The sequence below is a fragment of the Panthera leo genome, chromosome F3 (genome assembly GCF_018350215.1).
Source record: "Panthera leo isolate Ple1 chromosome F3, P.leo_Ple1_pat1.1, whole genome shotgun sequence".
NCBI lineage: Eukaryota > Metazoa > Chordata > Mammalia > Carnivora > Felidae > Panthera > Panthera leo.
This window is the reverse complement of record NC_056696.1, coordinates 10,748,650-10,768,159: the sequence shown is the minus strand read 5'-3', so window position 1 is coordinate 10,768,159 and position 19,510 is coordinate 10,748,650. Positions and strand designations below refer to the sequence as shown.

General features: G+C 40.2%; 1 protein-coding gene across 6 annotated transcripts in view; it reads right to left on the bottom strand.

Moving 5' to 3' along the window:
* Positions 1-19,510, bottom strand: part of POU2F1 (POU class 2 homeobox 1) — a 178,631-nt gene that overhangs the window by 25,879 nt on the left and 133,242 nt on the right. For all 6 annotated transcript variants that reach the window (XM_042926057.1, XM_042926052.1, XM_042926053.1 and 3 more), the window contains 7 exons: positions 18,711-18,811; positions 15,908-15,961; positions 13,899-14,018; positions 11,599-11,787; positions 9,772-9,898; positions 7,743-7,837; positions 2,146-2,319 (listed from right to left, as the gene is read on the bottom strand). In XM_042926057.1, coding sequence (XP_042781991.1) covers positions 2,146-2,319; positions 7,743-7,837; positions 9,772-9,898; positions 11,599-11,787; positions 13,899-14,018; positions 15,908-15,961; positions 18,711-18,811 — 860 coding nt within the window. The remainder of the gene's footprint in view (positions 1-2,145; positions 2,320-7,742; positions 7,838-9,771; positions 9,899-11,598; positions 11,788-13,898; positions 14,019-15,907; positions 15,962-18,710; positions 18,812-19,510) is intronic.

The window sequence follows — 19,510 nt, the reverse complement described above, 5'->3', positions numbered from 1 at the left end:
TCTCTCAGTTAATATACTAATTCTCATTAATTTGATAGATGCTCAGTTCAGTGCTCTTGTAATTACCACGTTGGGTTCCTCCTCACAATTGTAAACGTTTTAAGCAGCTGCCTCATACATTATCTGAACTAAGTTGTATCTCTTTGATATTTTTTAAAAGAGCAAAAGGAAAAAAAGGAACAAAGATCGGGATTAGGAAATAACGAATGTGCTACATGCAACAGAAGTGTGATACTATGGTATGCCTCCCAAGTATACAGTGACATCTACAGCAATCCTTTAACCAATTAAGTAATTAGAAAATTACTGTTTAAAACCTCTAATAACATGTCTATTTACTCAGAGAATAGGGAGTTTTTGTTTAAACCAGCAAGTTGAAGGGAAGTTCCCCTGTGTGTATATATAAACAAACTGGATACAAAGCAACCTTTGAAGAACTACAACTGGAGTGTGTGACTTAAAAACAAAGGTTGATTTTCCCATCCTCCACCAGAAATATATGCTTTAATCCACGCAGTTAAATTTTGCGAAATGCTGCCACTGGCAAGTCAAAGTCATTCTGAAAAATAAGTAACAATTATACCAAATAATAGGATAAAACCATAAAGCACCAGACCATAAGGAAGCTCCTTTATCTAACTAAAAGAGAAAGAGCAGGAGACGCAACACTGGCAATATGTTGGGTCAAATGCCACAGAAAGGCAAACCACTAGGTGGGTCAAAGGTAAAGATTTTTAAAAGCCTTAATATCCTTGGCATATCACCGAGGCAACAATCTCCCAGGGAACCTAAGAGTATGCTGTGCTAATAGCCTAAAATCTGCAGCACTGCTAAATATGCCAACCTCATACTTGTTCAAGCTTAACCTACCTCTACCGATCTAGTTGTATCCTCAGCTTTCTTCTGGAAAAAACAGGCCAGATCGTTTAAGCGCTCCAAAAGCATTAAAACCTTTCTGAAGTGCAATGTGTTTCTTCACAACTGAAACCCCTCACAAAGATAACTGCATTTTTTCTAAAACTACACCTATTTAAAAAAATCATTTCATGTTTCTAATACACAATTAATTTCTTTGAGCAAAAACAAGTTACCAAAGTAATATAAGGAATAAAAGTCTGTTCTTAAAAACACACAGAAAACAAACAGGGATAGATCCCTGGGTTTTGACCTACCACTGCTGCGCGTAACTTTACTTTCAACTTAGTGTTTAAGTCGTGACTTAACCTTCAAACAGTAATTATATTCTAAGAAAACATCAGGTTTCCCCTGATTGCATAAAAACACTCAATCCGATCTATACTTCAGTAACTTTTTTTCATCTAAGGATCTTCTATCATTTTATATCATTGTTACCCGTTTAATTCTTTTCCCGCTTTAAAACTATTCTTTGTGACAGATTAATCAGAGAGTAAGTCAGTGGTAGTGCTTGGAACAAAAACGCTATATACCCAGATGCCTGTTTGAACCATTAAACTTATTCCACATTAAAAGCTGTCTGCTAGGGGACATTAAAAGAAATTAATTTGGATTTTGATTCATTTGGACTTTTCAGACTTACCAGATTCCTATTTGTTTAATTAGTGTCAATTTGGGCTTATATTGTGTGTGTGTGTGTGTGTGTGTGTGTGTGTGTGTGTGTGTGTGTGTCTCTCTCTCTCTCTCTTTGGTCTCCTTCTCTCTCTCTCCCAAAAATCTGTTTTTAAACGAGTCTTTCAAACTCTTCCCCTTTCAGCTACTATAAGAGCCCCTGCAATCTTTATTCTCTCACTCTTGCAGACAGAGCCCTAAGGCCTAGAACCAGATGTTCTACAAATAACAAAACCCTCACTACAGTTACAGCAGCCCCAAACATCTTTTAAGCTCTCACCGTTTATCGGTATCATCCGAATTATGATTTCAGAGGCCTGTGTTCTGAGAGAAATCGTACAGGTTCTAATCTAACATTAAATCATACGTTCATAACTGAATATACGATAACAGTCTAAATTTATGAGGGCAGGAAGTGGCTAAGAAGAAGCCGCAGTCTAAAACCCCAAAACAGGGCCAGGGAATATACTGTTCCTCCGAAGCTTCCCTGGACACGTAAAGCGCATACCTGGACCTAGTCGGGGAGGGAGATCTAGGTTAAGGGTGGGTTCGTCCTACCTGAGTGAATCCGAGTTTGATTCGTCTTTGTTTGAAGGTCTTGGCAAACTGCTCAAGCTCCTCAAGGTCACTGGGCTCCTCCAAGCTGGGAGTATCAATTCGCTTTGGTGTTGACTGGCTCTGTGGAAGTGTCTGAATCGGGGTTGCCGCTATTGTGCGCGTTGGGGTTGCTGGCTGTGACAAGGAACAGAAGGAGAAGAACCAGCACACAAAAATGATACCTCGGTTTGTAACTGGAATGCGTCACAAGGGAACGACTGAAGGAAACGGCTCTGTTCACGAAGAACCATGAGGACCACGTGACACCGTGGGAGGTACGACATAACGTCCCGTGAGAAGGGCAGCGCGTGAGATTGTGCCTGCCAGAATTCCAGTTAAGGTTTCCGTGGAGGTCCATGGAAACAAATACACAAAAATGAAACCCATGATATGTGGGCTTTCAAATGTTCTGAATGCATGTATCCGATGCATATTCAGAGTATACATAATAAATCAGACTTTATTTTAAAGACTCTATTTCATAAATATGCCACTTAAACCACGAGTCTCAAAACAGCAGGGACCATATCTATCTTGTTTACCACTATCGTTATCTCCAACTTGTGACACGGTATGATAAAAATAATAAGAATAAAACAATTTTAAGGGGGAAAAGTAAATCATCTACAGTTCAAATAACTTAATAGCTTTGTTTTGTTTTCTTTTGTCATTTCCGTTGACCTGAATTTCTTTCCTTTTTTTTAATCCTATTTTTAATTTGTTGCACAAAGTTTATTGCATCTGTAAATGTTTCTCTTACAAATCGTAAACAATTTTCAAATCTTCGATTACAAGGCACGCATCTCACAGATCAGAGTAACCTTTATGATATGATCAAGACATTGGAAGGGACCATAAGGCACAAAATCAAAGCAGTAAACTTTGTTTATACTCAGGTATGACTGACATATAAAAAAAAGGCTGTATATATTTAATGTGTACATCTTGATGAATTTGAAGATAAGCATACCTCCATGAATATGTACTGTCACCACCCACAATGCCCTAAACTTATCCATTACCTCCCTCCCTCGGATCTACATTCTCAACTTTAACTGTAATTATAGTATATATAATTTTATACTCCGTTTCATAATTATTTTCAAAGGCTGACTGAGGCAATATTATAATTTATTTAACAATTTCTTTGTTAACAGATGCTTCTTCATTTATGTTTTCACTAACACAGTTAACGCCAGAATGAAAATTTTGTGCACATGATTCTTTTCCCCACCCTTGTAATCGGTTGAGATAAATTCAGAAGTCATTTTCTGTAACTGGATAAAGGGTACACCACAAACAATTCTATAGCTTTTGATACACACCATAATGTTGGTTCTCACTACATGATGCTAGTTTCCTCCACATGGTTCGTGTTGGCAGTTTTTAAAAATGTTTTGCTAATTGAAGGAGTGCATGGTACTTCACTATCACCTTTATTTGAATTTCTCTTATTACTCAAAGTAAAAGTTTCCCATGTGTCATTTATTATCTGTATTTCTTTTATCGATTGGATTTATATCCATAACCCATGTGTATTAATGATCTCCTTGTCCTCATCCTCAAAGAGCTCATCAATTGTTATAGATTAAGCCTCTGTCTGTTGTATTAGTACGAATAATTTTTCCAATCTGCTTTTTTCCTTTTATTTTTCAGGGTACATAAGCTTTAAATTGTCATTTGGGTGAACTTTTTTTCCCTCCTTTCTAGTATCTTCTCTTGCTTCAAATCTAAGAGAGCTTTCACTTATTTCGAACTCAAAAATTCCTTTTAATGGTCTGCTTGCTTCCTCTATATGTTTTAAAATATTTATTTAAATCTATCTACAATTTATTTGGGGACATGAAAGAATGATCTCTTTTCCTTTTAAAGAAAATACTCCATTTCCTTCTTACACAAACACAAGGCTACTCTGTTTTACTCACACGCCCCGAGGAGAGCCTGCCCTTGTGAGTCCTCATTAGCAGAAGGTACTACCCTGGCTGCAGCGTAATTGCTCTGTTGACCCTTCCTATGAACAGTGGCCACATGAGAGATTACAGGCCAGGGTTACAAATGAGGTCTCCGGCTAGGAGTTTTCTTGTAATTTAAATGCGTCAAATACCTCCAACTCTGACCTGGTTAGTAATAAGCTCTTTCCAACGGAACCAACCGGGCCAGAAAACTACACAATAGGCATCGCACAGGCCTACAACCAGAGTAAGCTAGTCTCTATCATCCTGCTTCAATGAAGACAGCCAAGTTCACCTCTGTTATGTGTTGCTGACACTGAGCAATTTTCAACCTAACCAGTCTGGAGGAGGAGTCCAAACCAGCACCAACCACGTGAGAATCCTCTGCAGCTACACGCTTCGCAGTGAGACTGGTTGACAGGTAGACATGAGCCTCAACTACCAGACTGTTTGTTATTTCATCTCCAGGCTTGACGGAGCCCCGTTCTCAAATAGTAAAGGACTAAAAATGGCTTGGGTACCTTTAGGTGGGGTGGTTACAGATAAGCTACCCCAACTCCAGAAACCTCAGGTTGGACTGGGCCAGATCTAGAAACGGCAGAGTAGAAGTCAGTGAGCAGGAGTCAGGATGGCGCTACACCAGCCCTGCCACCGTGTGCGGCGCACGAAGGCCAGGGAGGAACTGCTGGAACAGGCTTTTGCAAGACTCCAACCTGATTCTTTATATGCGGCATATTCACAATTAAACGCACAATTTAAAAGTATGCGGTTTGATGTTCTGACAACCGTATGTAGTCACGTGACTGCCACCACGTTTAAGATACAGAACATCTCTATCCCCCACAGAAGTTCCTTTATGCTCTTTGCCCTCCATTCCCCATCCCTAGCCCCCAACCCCCCGGCAAGCACTGATACAATTTCTGTCCCTATGGTTTTGTCTGTTCTAAAATGCCATACACATTGAATCATACAGTATGCAGTCTTTTATGTTTGGCTTCTTTCACTTAACATAATGCTTCCAAACTTCATACGTGTTGGTAAATGTTTCAGAAGTATATTCCTTTCTACTGCTGAATAGCATTCCATCATATGGATATGCCAAAAGTTATGTTACCTATTCATTAGTCGATGGACATTTAGGTTATTTCCAGTTTGGTGTGATGATGGGTAAAACTGCTTTGAACATTTATATATAGGTCTTTGTGTGGACATTCATTTCTAGAAGTAGAATTGCTAGGTCATAAGGTATCCTGTATAAGAAACTGCCAAACTGTCTTCCAAAGTGTTTGCAACCCCATCAATAATACATCAAAGAGCCCAGTTGCTTTACACTTGGTACTATCACAGTCTTTTTGATTTTGCCCATTCTAGTGGGTATGTAGTGATATTTCATTTGCGTTTCCCTGATGACCAATGATTTTCAGCATCTTTTTATATGGTTACTGGGCATTCACATATCTTCTTTGGTGAAGTATTTTCAAGTATTTTGCACATCCCCCCTTTTTAAAAAGTCAGGCTTATTACTGAGTTTGTGAATTAGTTATAAATTCTAGACACAAGTCTTTTATCAGATATAAATTTGAAGGATATTTTCTTCCAGTTTGTGGCTTTTCTTTTATGCTTTTAACAAAAAGATTTTAATTTTATAAAATTAGTCAATTTTTTTCTTTTATGAATAGTGTTTTTGTGTCCTATTTAAGAAACCATTATCTTACCCAAGGACACAAAGACTTTTTTCCTAAGTTTTCTTCTGGAAGGTTAGGTCTTATTACCCTTTTCAAATTAATCATTATAAATTGTTTGCTTGTTTGTTTTTGCCTACACATAACCAAAGACTTTCCTTTTCTCACTGAAATCTTTGGCACCTTTGTGGAAAATCCTTTGGCCATAGATGTGTGGGTCTACTGAATCTTCTATTCTATTTCATTTCTGTTCATATGCTGTTATCATGCTGTCTTCATTACTGTGGCTTTATATTAATTTTGACATGAGGCAGTCTTTCAACTTTCTTATTTTTCAAAGTTATTTGATTTTTCTACGTCCTCTACAATTCCATATAAATGTTAGAAACATGATGCAAATTTCTATTTAAAAAAGGCTGCTGGGTACTGATCGGAATTGTGTTGAATATATAGATCAATTTGGAAAAGAATTCACGTTTTAACAACCGAAGTCTTCTGATTCATGAACACATTATAGCCCTCTATTTATTTAGGTCTTGATTAAATTTCACTACTGAAAATTACATAGAAGTCTTGCAAATGTTTGTGAAATTTATCTGTAAGCAGGGTAAATATTTTTCCTCTTAAGTTCAACTTCCAAATGATCATTGTTAACACCGACTTTGTATCCTACATACTTGCCAAACTCGCTTATTAATTCCAGCAGTTTTTTGTAGATCCCTTAGGATTTTAACATAGACAATGATGTCCTCTGCCAATTAAAATGTTTTACATATTCCTTCCTAATCTACATGTCCTTTATTTCTTTTTCTTGTCTTACTGCACTGCTAAGACCTCCAGTAAAATGCTGAATAGAAGTGGTAACAGTTGGGGCACCTGGGTGACTCAAGTGGTTAAGCATTCAACTCTTAATTTCAGCTCAGGCTGTGATCTTACAGTCTGTGAACTCAAGTCAGAGCCTGCTTGGGATTCTCTCTCTCCCCCTCTCTCTCTCTGCTTCTCCCGTGCTCATGCATACATGCTCTCTAAATAAATAAATGTATGTATGTATGTATGTATGTATGTTTAAAAAAAAAAAAAGTGGTAACAGTGGACATCCTTGCCTTATTCCTGATCTTGGTGGTATGATGTAGGGGTTTTTTTTGTAGATGCCTTTTACAAGGTTGGAAACCTATTCCTAGTCTGCAAGAGTTTTGTTTTTGTCAGTTCTTTTTTATCATAAACAGATGTGGAATTTTGTCAAATCTGGACATATGTTAGTGAGAACTTGCAAGAGTATAGACAAAGCGAATCAGAGCTTAAGAGTGATTCAGGATCAGCCGGTTCAATTACCTAATTTACACATGAAGAAATGAAATGACGTGCTCAAAGTCACAGCTGGTTAAGAAGTGAAAGAGGTCTAAAGCTTACATCTCAAGATGTCTAGACCTATACTTTATGATAGAGCTAAACTCTGGTAGAAATGAGCTAAAGCAACATCTCAAAGTTGAAAGAAAACACGGGGATCGGAACTTCTTTGCAGTTTCTTCAAAAGGGCAGAGGACCGTGATGTGTTTTAACTGAAGCAGTGGGTTTCTGGTGCCAGTGGTAAGCTCTCCTGCCAACTACAGAGAGGGGAGGGGTGGAGGGGAGGATGGTCGACGAGCCAGAACTCAGTCCTCATTTGCCACTAACACGGTTAGTTTGTATAAATACAGAAGAAAACAGGAACTCCTTGGACATTTTCAAAGACTACATCAATCCGATAGTATTGCTTTATCAAGCTGATAAGTCTTGCTTTGAATTTTTGCTCAGTGTGAAAACTATTTGGATTATTTTTATTAGGGTACTGTGGGGATCTGTTGTGTTTTTAATTGAACCAAGTCCAAGAGTCCCTCAAAACATCAGGGTAAGAGAAAGTAATCCTCAGTGGGAGAAAACTGACCTGGGAGGTGAGGGTGATGCTTGGCTGCGACTGTAGGAGGTTGGCTTGGCTTTGCTGAGGTAGTTGCGTTAAAAGATTTTGCGCTTGCAGGAGACCTGGAAAACACAAATGTCCTGTCAGATACACTAAGGATTCCTCTGAACATATGGCAAAATAAAGAATAAGAAAGTGAAGTGAAAATTTCCAACCGATCTTTTCATAGTCTTAGCAGTCTTAAAATTCTTAATGTCTTACTTTCCTAAAATTCAATCTTGTTAACTACAACTTGGGCAGTAAGATATGGGACATAAAACTGAAACCGATATAGGGGCACCTGGGTGGCTCAGGTGGCTGAGTGGCTGTCTCCTGATTTCAGCTCAGGTCATGATCTCACGGTTCGTGGGATTGAGCTTCGCTTTGGGGTCTGCGCTGACAGCGCGGAGCTTGGGATTCTCTCTCTCTCTCTCTCTCTCTCTCTCTCTAAATAAATAAATGAACGTTAAAAAAAAAAAAACCAAAAACTAAAACTGATATGTGTCTTTGATAACCTGTCTGATGATCTCTCTGATTGGCCAATCCTTTATTTTAGTAAGGAATGGATGAAAATGAAGAAGTATTCTAAATGGAAGCAAGCCTGAAACTCTAAAAAGAGCTCACCTTCTTGTTTTTTTAAATGTTTTTATTTACTTTTGAGAGAGAGAGAGAGAGACAGACAGACAGACAGACAGAGCATGAGTCGGGGAGGGGCAGAGAGAGGGAGACACAGAATCTGAAGCAGGCTCCAGGCTCTGAGCTGTCAGCACAGAGCCCGACATGGAGCTCGAACTCATGAACCGCAAGATCACGACCCGAGCTGAGGTCAGACGCTTAATCGACTTTGCCACCCAGGTGTCCCAAAAGAGCTCACCTTCTTAACCCAGCATCCATTAGAAACTGCCAGTATATATTGGACCAGAGAATTGTCTGATTCATGACAGGAGCAAGCTATCTGTTAAGTGGAACAGGTATTTACGCGAAGAGATTTTGGAATGAATGATCAAGAAGAAAAAGGCTAAAGGACAAAAATAATGAGGAAATGGTAGCAATGCACTAACGTTTGCTGGGGTGAAGCCTTGATACCCTGAATCTCTCTACTCTAACCTCCACTAATCTTACAAACAAGAATTGAACTTATCTGATACAGAAATTTACCACTAAGAGGCCTTAAATGTGTTTTTTGTAACTCAAAAGTTTGCAATTTCTAATGTAACACTCTCTCCTTCTCAAACTTTAAAAGAGAACAAAAGATTGTTAGAAGCATATGCTTTTAATGCTCAGTCCACATTTTTTAAATACATTCCCAAGAAAAACTATCAAAATACTAGAAGTAATTTATGTTGGAAAGATTTCGCTTAGGTTTTTGACCAAACTCTTGGTTCACCATGAGAGATTGAACAGATGAAAGGCGGTAAAGGACGATCTTCAATATGTGGCATGCATGCATGACCAAAAATAGGTTTTTTTTTTCCTTAGCTAAAAAAAACCCAAAAATAAAAAAACCCCATTTTTTTTGTTACTGTTTGTTTATTTTTGAGAGAGAGACAGAGCATGAGCTAGGGAGGGGCAGAGAGGGGGACACAGAATCCGAAGCAGGCTCCAGGCTCTGAGCTGTCAGCACAGAGCCCCATGCGGGGCTCGAACCCACAGACCACGAGATCATGACCTGAGCCACCCATGCATCCCTCTTTCTTTTTCTTCTTCTTCTTCTTCTTCTTCTTTTTTTCTTAAATTGATTTTTGAGAGAGAGAGGCAGAGAGAGAGGGGGACAGAGAATCCCAAGCAGGGTCCGCACTGACAGCAGAGAGCCCGATGCGGGGCTCGAACCCACAAACCGTGAGATCATGACCTGAGCCGAAGTCAGACGCTTAACCGACAGAGCCGCCAGGCGCCCCTAAAAAATATATTTTTCTTAACACGAATACTGAGTTTACAGTCAGATTTAATAGAAACATTAAAATGACAGCAGTCGGTGCGTGTGGCGCAGAAGCGGACAGCCTCGTGCGCTGCTTACCCTGCTGGCCCTGGGGCGTCTGTGAGATGATAAACTGCGCTGGCTGCAAGTTGGTGGTCGGATGGACCAACACAAACTGCTGCAGGTTGAGATTCTGCTGCTGAAGCTGCTGCAGTTGCTGCAGATCCTAGAGAATCAGAACGAAAACACGGATTGGAGACCCCGAAACGAAAACTCGCTGGATCATAAGGTTCCCAGGAGACGAACTGTGTCATCCACGTGAAGAAGAGTCACTATTCTAATTCTTCCGTCCTTTTTAAACAGGGTGTGCTCTGGGTATGGTCACAGAGCGTGTGAAGAAACCTGGAGCCGCGGGAAGGACTTGCTACTTCTGCCCGCATCCACCGTGTCATGACTCGTGTCAAAGCTAGTTTTCGATAGTTACTTCAAATTCCCTCAGAACAAATGGTTACAGTTGAGTGATTTTAGCCTGGAAGGATCAGTATGGGTTTTAAAAGTCAAGTGAGCAAAGAGTACGTTGGGGTTTTAAATATTCAACTCCTCTTTCTCTTACATAAAAATGGAGAGTGCTGTGTCTGAAACTGCATCGATAAATTGAAGTATCTATAATGATTCGTTACATTTGGCACCAGTCTAGGGGCGCCTGGGTGGCTCACTTGGTCAATCGTCCGACTTTGGCTCAGGTCACGACCTTGCAGTTTAGGAGTTTGAGCCCCGAGTCGAGATCTATGCTGCCAACTCAGAACCTGGAGCCTGCCTCAGATTCTGTGTCTCCCCCTCTCTCTGCCCCTCCCCTGCTCGCACTCTCCCTCGCTCTCAAAACAAAACAAAACAAAAAAACAAAAAAACCCCACCTTAATTTGGTACCAGTCTAACTCGACTGAGAAATAAGTGTAAAAATACCTAAAAATAGTTATCCATATAAAAACCTAATCCATAACATATCAAACTTGATTACACCGGTCTAGTGTTTTATAATTTTCAACGTGCTTTCATACACATTATCTTAGTAGAAGAATGTCAACATAGGGTCTCAAAGCTTATACATTAAAAACGTATTTGGTGATGAAGAAAGTGGCCACAATTAAGACATTATCTTGAAAAAGCTTGTATATCATAGTCATAAAGATTAGTCTGATACCTATTCTTTGCTTCGTATAGTTCCCTGGCTCTTTTAAATGTCCCAGTCAAGCTCTAGCTACAATGCAAGTCTACTTCTGAGTCTTCTCTGGGGGGATAGAGACAATTGTCTAGCGCTAGACTCATAAGAACTCTTCACAGAACTTACTGATACCAATACTCGGACTTTCTCCCTCTCCTGGGGCCGAAGGACTTCATTTACCTTTCTTCCCAGGCAGCACCGTCTATGCCTCTCAAGTAACTTTTTATTATCTCTGGATACTGCGCCCTGAAGTGTGAACACTGGAGCCAAACCGCCTCCGAATACAGCTCTGCACAGAGTTAATCGCTCCGTAGCAGGGAGAGGACGGGCCGTCTCTCTCACACATGAGTGGCAATATTCGCTGCGGAGCACATGAAAGAACCCATGCCTGCCATAATTGGCTAATTAAAATAAATACAGTAATCCCCTGCTTCAGAAATATGCCAACTAATTATTCGAGAATTGTCACTTAACGTAAACAGTTACTCAAATAATCAGTTATGTGTTTATAATATCAATTCAAATAAGCAAACAAACGTATTACTTCTAGTTCAGCGGTAAGGAAGGCGACCGCGTCCTTCACGGCTCTCGCGCTCCTCGGGCCTTCTGAGGAGCCACGCCGACGATCAGAAAGTGGATTCTGTGCTAAAGAGGGCCCGCCGCTTGATTCCTCACTTCCCGCCCCTGCCCAAAGGGAGACTCACCTGGGAGATCTGGATGGGCTGCGACAGGGGGATCTGCGTCATGGGCGTGGCGGCGGAGGCTGAGATGGTGGCCCCGGCAGCGCTGTGCTGTTGGCTGGCGGAGTGCTGTTGGACCGCGGCGGCCAGCAGCTGTGCCTGCGCCTGCGCCTGCTGTAGCAGTAACTGTTGCTGGGCCGGCGTCAAGGTAAGCTAAACAAAATGGGAACAGACGTTCGGGACGGTCTGCGGGAGAAGGGCCCCTGACGCCAGCCGACTGCTTTGCGGTAGGGAACTCCAGGGCTGTGAGACCTCAGCCACCCGCCTCCACGCGGTCAGCTCGAAGCTGAAACGCTGATCAGCCATCGAGCTGCCATCACGGGCGGAACATTTAAATTAGAATGGTGGTCCTCACTCTGGACTTAAACAATCATTCCAACGTGTCCAGGGCTCGAGGGTTCAGGCAAAAAAAGTAATTAACTAGTAAGCAAGAAAAGAAAAAGAATCCACGCTGACAGGATACGAAAAGAAATTTACACCCAACAGAACAGCAAGTGATTAGTCAGATGAATGAGGAACAAGGATGCTGGATCTGACCGCGGAAAGAACTGATAAGGCCCAGCTGCTTCCCATTAGCATGAATCTCTGCCATATTCCATCATTTCCATTGTGTCCTAAGATATGACTAAAGAATATGAGCTCCATTTGTTTCTTGTCCAAGTCTCCCTACAGCCCCTCCCCAACACAGTCCTTTCTGTTATTGAAAGCACTGGGTCTCTACAACTTTATATCCCCTTTCCAACACATTATCTCCGTGAAACAGGTGGTGACAGTGGGGACAGCGGCTCTCTTTACATGCAAATGAATCCTAAAGCCCAGGTTTAATAGAAGCTCCAGCCACACGAACCTGGAATCCCAAGGGTCTCTCACTATTATAGACACTAATCACCCGAAACAGACCCAAACAGTAAAACGGGAAATGTATTTAGAGCAGATTAAAACTTGCTTTCATAATGCCACTTAGTTCAGACACAAAGTAATAAGTGTGTTCAGCCTTCCTTTTGGTGGCATGTTCTGATCAGACAAGAAGGAAGCCTGGAATATATACTTTATTTTTTTAAGCTTTTATGTATGTATGTATGTATGTATGTATTGTATTTAGTTTATTTTTGTAATCTCTAAACCCATCATGGGGCTCCAACTCACAATCCCGAGATCAAGAGTTGCATACTCTAGCGACTGAGCCAGCAAGGCATCCCACCCTGACATACATTAAGCGCGTGTACATTCACTTAGTGGCACCACCCTCCTTCTAAAAGGGTCCAATACAATTTGTACATCAGAGACCTAAGAATCAAAATGAAACCATTCAAAAACTTAACAGCTGTCAAGATACATATGTTTACAAACATTTTACGTAATAAACATATTAATCTCCATTGAGGAGATATTTAAGACCATTTGCAACTTCTAAAACATACTTAACTAAAAGAAAGGAAGTAAAAAATTGTGTGAGTTGATGTGATGTGAATTGAGTTAACTACTCTTCCTTACCAGTCTCCTAGCCTTTCCACCCGCAAAATAACTTAACAGACAAACGTTCAGCACTGGAAAAATACTTCTGGTGTCTTAGAGCACAGACGGCTGAAAAGTTAAAAGTTTAATGTATTCACAAAGGCCGATCTATTACCAATAAAAATAAAAGACATTTATTGACTTACATGCCAAGCACTGTTCTTTTTTTTACAAACACTGTTATTCTTTATCTATATAACAATATTGTGAGCATCTCACATAGACAACATCTCCATTTAACCGAAGGAAAACTGAGGCACAGGGAGATGAAGCAATGAGTTCACACAGTAAACTGTAGAGCCAGGATACGAGACCAGAGGTTTCATTTTAGAACATGACACAGTAATTTAAAGAAAATATTTTTCTTGTGTAGGTACTAACCCACTCTTTAACTTCTACTCTGCAGCGATATCGTAACTCTAAACTGATGACTATAATCTCATCAATATAATGATCTCAGTCAGAGGACGACTCCACTGCATGATGAAGCAACAGGTGACACGTGGGTTTAAAAAAGTCTCTAGTTTATCGAGAGCATCTGCAAAAGTAAGAAAAGATACCCCGAAAACTTATGACAAAGATAATTCCTTTTAAGGAGCTGCCTACGGCGTAGCAAACTCTTTGAAGAAAACAGCGCCAGGCATAACCACGTCACTTGTGTGCTACAGCAAACGGTTCTAATCAGATATTGGCCCGTGGCAGTTCTGACACAAAGAAAGTTTATTATAATTCTCTCAGTGAAAACTTACCCCAGTTATCTGTCCTCCAGCCAGCATCAGCTGGGTCTGGGGGATGGCTGCCTGCACTGAAGGCTGCTGGGAAGGCTGGCTTGGCTGCTGTGAATCCCCCGATTCTTCATTAGATTTAGACTGGGAGGGAAGGGGGGATAAGAGATTTCAAGTAACTGATTAAAGAATACTTCTTAGAACTCCATATTTTAAGACTTGTTTACAACGTGGATTTATCTAGTCATGAGTTTTCTGGTTTCATTCTTTTCCTTTCTTATTAATCTTTGTATTTTCCCAATTTTAATATAGAAAATTTTTAGACTTTTTCTCACTTAAAAAAAGATCACATTTCTTATTTGTCGTTTCCTAACTATAAAAGAAAGAAATGGTCAAATACAGAACACATGAAAGTAGAAAAATAAAATATAAAAATTACCCACAATACAAGTTGCTGGTATAGACTTCTTGTTCCAATGCCAGCAAAGTTGCACTTAACAACTTTTAAGAAAAAAAAATTTGGTCCTCCACAAATCAACAGAATTTTTCAGAAACCCAGATCTCAACTTCAGAAATAAGGACTAAGGGAAAGCACATTCTCAACCCATCTCTACATCAGACCCTCCACCCCTGCATCCTGAGATGTATTCGGTGGTCAGCCTGAAACTCCCTCATGTATCATCTCGGAGCTGACAACTTGACCCACAGAACTCTGGATCTAATATCTAAAATAACTGCAAATTTAGCATCTCTCATCAAGTAACACACAAGTTTGGAGGGGAAACGCTACAGTCAAGAGGGAAAGAGAACACACTCCTAAAAGGGACACTAAGAGGAAATTTTATGGTAATTAAAACTGGCTATGCGAGCATTAACATTCTGCATAGATTTGCATATTTCCTACCACCTGTTTTGGGGACTACAGCAAGGCTAATTAACATAAAGGCTCTGATTAATTCTGCCAGTCATTGGGAGATAATTACAGTGCAGGACTGTAAACACGCCGCACTGGAGATACAGCCTGTTTGCCAACATCTCTCCAAGGGATGAAAGTTTACCATGGCAACCAAGGCAATTTTCTGCCTCCTCTCCCTCAGAAAGGAAGGTCACATTATCTCCTTTTCTTTTCTCTTCTTGCTTCCATGTGTTACCAGGTCCATATTCCGTTGGGTTCCCGGGACGCTCAACCCAAGGTCTTTAGTCATTAGCAACACTGAAATCAATCTTTTAGAATATGGCTTTCCCCTCTTGACTGTCAGCTACCTAAACACTACAACGAAAGGAAGCAGCAGATTGACTGAATTATGGAGTAACGCATAATAACTGAACTTTGTTTTACCACATGATTTGTGTGCATCAGCAAAGTAGCCAGACTTAACCTTTGTTTTTAAAATTTTGATCCGACGCAGCCCCTCAATAACTACACCAGGCTTAGTTACGAACCTTAGAAGCACGGCACTTTAGAGCAGAGAGGGACCCTGGCAAGCTTCTAAACTTCCCCACTTAAACAAATGTAAAAAAAAGGAACCCCAGGATGTTCAGTGACTTGCCAAAGGTCATACAGCTAGTTAGTGGCAGAGCTAGAATGCACACTAAAAACCTCTGTACCTCAGCCCAGTGCTCTTTCCTCTACACTATAAAACCACAAAAAGGCATCTGGAAACAAAAAGGGATTTACAAATGATTTGGCTTTGTGTTTAGGTATGTGTTATCACTGTAAAACTCAGAAACAGCTTCCTACACTCACGTATGCTCCCCCAGATAAAAATTAAATAAACTTACACATCCAACTCTGCAAGTAGACTTCTCTTGTTCATCTTTTGTCATTCACAGTAGTATAACATAAACTGGATTTTTATGAATGTGTTGTCAATGATTATCAGTATTTGGATCTCAAAGACATTAGGTAATCAAAAAAGGTAATACTCCTAAGTGTTTCCTATTATAAAATTATTGCATGCTCATTACAAAAAAGTCAGAAAAAATATGGGAAAAATAGTAAAACTGATCCATAATCCCGAAACCCAGCTTACCTGTACATTTAAAGACTGAGCAGCAGCCTGTAAACTTGTTCCAGCGAGCTGGACCTAAAAGTAAAGTAGTGACGTAAAGTTCTAGTACGATACTATTGACATCCATCATTCGAAGTTGACATCAGCAAGTATTTCAAGAATCTCTACTAAGTGCACGTCACTGAGTTAGAACTAAGAACACAAAGAGGTCTATCTTACAGAGGTAAAACTTTATGGACAAGCTCACGGTTCCTCCACCTCCTACCAGAAGATGCTGTTACCAGTTCTTTTCTGAACATGTTTTCCCACACTAAGCGTCATCAGGCGTGCCACTCTTGTATTAGACACTCCTTATCCTGTTTATAATCATTGGACATTTAGATTCTGAAAGCTTAATTCAGGGGCGTCTGGGTGGCTCAGTCGGTTGAGCGTCCGACTTCAGCTCAGGTCACGATCTCACGGTCCGTGAGTTCGAGCCCTGCGTAGGGCTCTGGGTTGATGGCTCGGAGCCTGGAGCCTGCTTCCGATTCTGTGTCTCCCTCTCTCTCTGCCCCTCCCCCGTTCATGCTCTGTCTCTCTCTGTCTCAAAAATAAATAAACGTTAAAAAAAAAAAAAAAAAAAAAAAAGCTTAATTCATCCATTATATAAAGAACACATGAGAACAAGCTACTTACATACATTATTTTTATCATTATAAACAATCAGAATTATCTACTCATTCTAATTTCAAAATTTTCCTGTATATACCAGAGTAAAAACCTTACATATACATATGTGTGCGTGTGCATATATACACACACACAACACCTATACAGTCAAGTCCTTAGAACATTTATAGTCATAACTCAAAACTGCTGGCTGAAATAAAGACTCTGTCCTATAATCCATACATGAAAGTCTGTCACAACATTTCATGCATTCAGAAAGTTAAAAAAGCATGGTTATATCAGAATAAGGGACGTTGTTTGGCAGCCACGTTAATACCTGATTCTGGCAAGTGTCATCAATGGATGCTCTAATGGGTGAGAGGTGGGGAATAACATGATATTTACATATTCTCAACCATCTCTCCACTGATACTTATTAATTACAAAAGGAAAAGTCACCACTAAGGACACACGTGCCTTCTGGTATAATCCACCAAGAACACAATACTACTTATGTTGTACTCCTCCCCAAACCCAAACCGAGCAACACTACAGAATGACTAGTTTGTACTCTTCAAAAATGTCAATGTCCTGAAAATAAAGAAAGACTATGTATGGGGAAAAAGAATATAAGTTAGAGTAGAATAAATGAAGTGTAAATTAGAATGGCAGCAGTCAGCACAAAAAGTAGGAAACATGAGAGACAGTGCTACTACATAGGATCCTGGCAACTGACTGGATATAGATAAAGAAAGAAGTCATGAATTATTCCAGGGTTCAAATCTGAGAGACGGAAAAAATGGTAGTGTCACTGACAGGAAGACAAGGAGTTCCACTTTCGATATATCCTATAACTTCAAGGTTTCCTGAAGTTAAGTGTTAGTATGGAGCTCATATAGAGTTCAGAGCTAAAATGAATGGACTGCTGCCCTTTGTTTATAATTTTTAAAAAATGTTTATTTATTTTACAGAAGGAGAGAAACAGAGTATGAGTGGGGGAGGGGCAGACAGAGAGGGAGAGACACGGAATCCGAAGCAGGCTCCAGGCCCTGAGCTGTCAGCACAGAGCCCGACACGGGGCTCGAACTCACGAACCGTGAGATCACGACCTGAGCCGAAGTCGGATGCTTAAATGACTGAGCCACCCGGGCGCCCCTAAAATTCCTTGATTTAAAGTCCTTTGGTATGGGGCATATTGAAGGTTCAAGGATTCTGAGCTGGAGGCCTTGTAGCTGATGCGGGAGTTGTACTCATCTCGGAATTTGGATCCAATGGAGAAAAGACTGCATATCATCTATGTACCTTCAGGGATTTTTAAATACATTTGGACCATCACAAATTTATGCCAGATGGACACTTAATATAAGCCACATAAACTATCAAAAATGCTATCCCTCTAAGAAACCAGAAAACTTGTTGGAGGCTACAATATGTTTTTAGGGGGAAAAAAAATCAACATGAAAATAACATTTTTGTTCTTCTACAATATATTCTTAAATTATTTTAGATGCTAAATCATCTTAATATTTTATTCAGAAGTTTCATGTAGAAGTTTCTCTACTTTCAGAAACACAAACCTATGCACCTGACCAAAGTCTGTCAACTAGGGCCTCCCTCTAGTAGAAGATGCTAATGGGCTGCCTGCACACTATCCCTTTGAATTTGTAGAATAAACAGGCTTTAGAGGACCTTTCTAAAATTTCACCTGTTTCAATCACAGGAGCTTCTTTTATATAAAGCGTAGGTAGTCTAAAAACATATTTTATGAGCTCAAAGACATATGAAGATACATTTTATGAAGACATATTCTGAACTGAGAGCCTTACTCAGCAGGTCTCAGGCAATGGTGACTACATCCTTTTGGATGACTTTGTAATTTACTACCTTCAGTGAGCCATCACAGACCCACAGTGACAAAAACAGTAACCCCGTTGTTATATACATTCCATTCATAACAAAGAATTCCTTTTTTTCACACAGCTGCGGGGTCAATAGCTATATAGTCAATTAAGCTACAGGATTCCAGCCGAACCATTCAGAAGGACACAATTAGGTGCGATTAGCACAGGCTTTAATCAATGTAAAAAGTCCCACACGCTGAAGTAACTTCCCCAGGCCCTCGCATTTCATGCCTCCATTTTTTTACCCTCCCTGATGGTTGAGCAGAGCATCCTACCTGATGGAGATGTCCCAGAAAAGCCTGGGCCTGGGCCGTTGAGATTGCTCCCCCAACAGGCACGGGCTGCTTCTGAAAGTCCAGACCATTGGTTTGTGTGCCTGGAAAGCAAGCACGATAATGTAACTATTAAAAACAAACTCAACTGAAATAAAGCACTAGCCTTCAGTCACCAGCACTGATCAGCCATCAATTTTGTAGAAGCACTTTCCTAAGTACCTCCAAGGACGAGAGGGATTTAAAAGAAAAAGGACATACAGTAAAATGATTTCTCTACTAAAGGGAGGGCGGCGGGACAAATAAATGAACACTAAGCTTAAGAAACAGAAACTAAAATATAAAAAATGAATCCCAGCCATAAAGGCAGTGTTAGAGAATTTGGAAGTGAATGCAGTGTTTGGGGTCAGAATAAGCACGGCACTTAGAAGGAAGAGATTATTGTCACTGTCACTGTTGGGAAGAATGGTAGAAGACGGACTTCTAAAGAGGGACTGAAGTGCTCTTCTGGTCCCCAATTCTCCATATTTGGCATGGACAGAAGAAACTCACTGGTGACTCTGCAAGATGATTTGTTCTTAACTTATGCTTTTACTACATGACAATCTCATGGCGAAAACAACCATCTGCAGAACGTTTTTAATGATTTCTTCATTTCCAAAGTATAAACTGCTGCATATATCTAATTAGCAAGACCTCTGCTGTAACTATAATCTTCTAAATGTCATCCTGTGCTTTTTAACCACTGATGCTGCAATCAGATGTTAGAAGAGGACGGACTAATTTATGGAAAGACATATCAC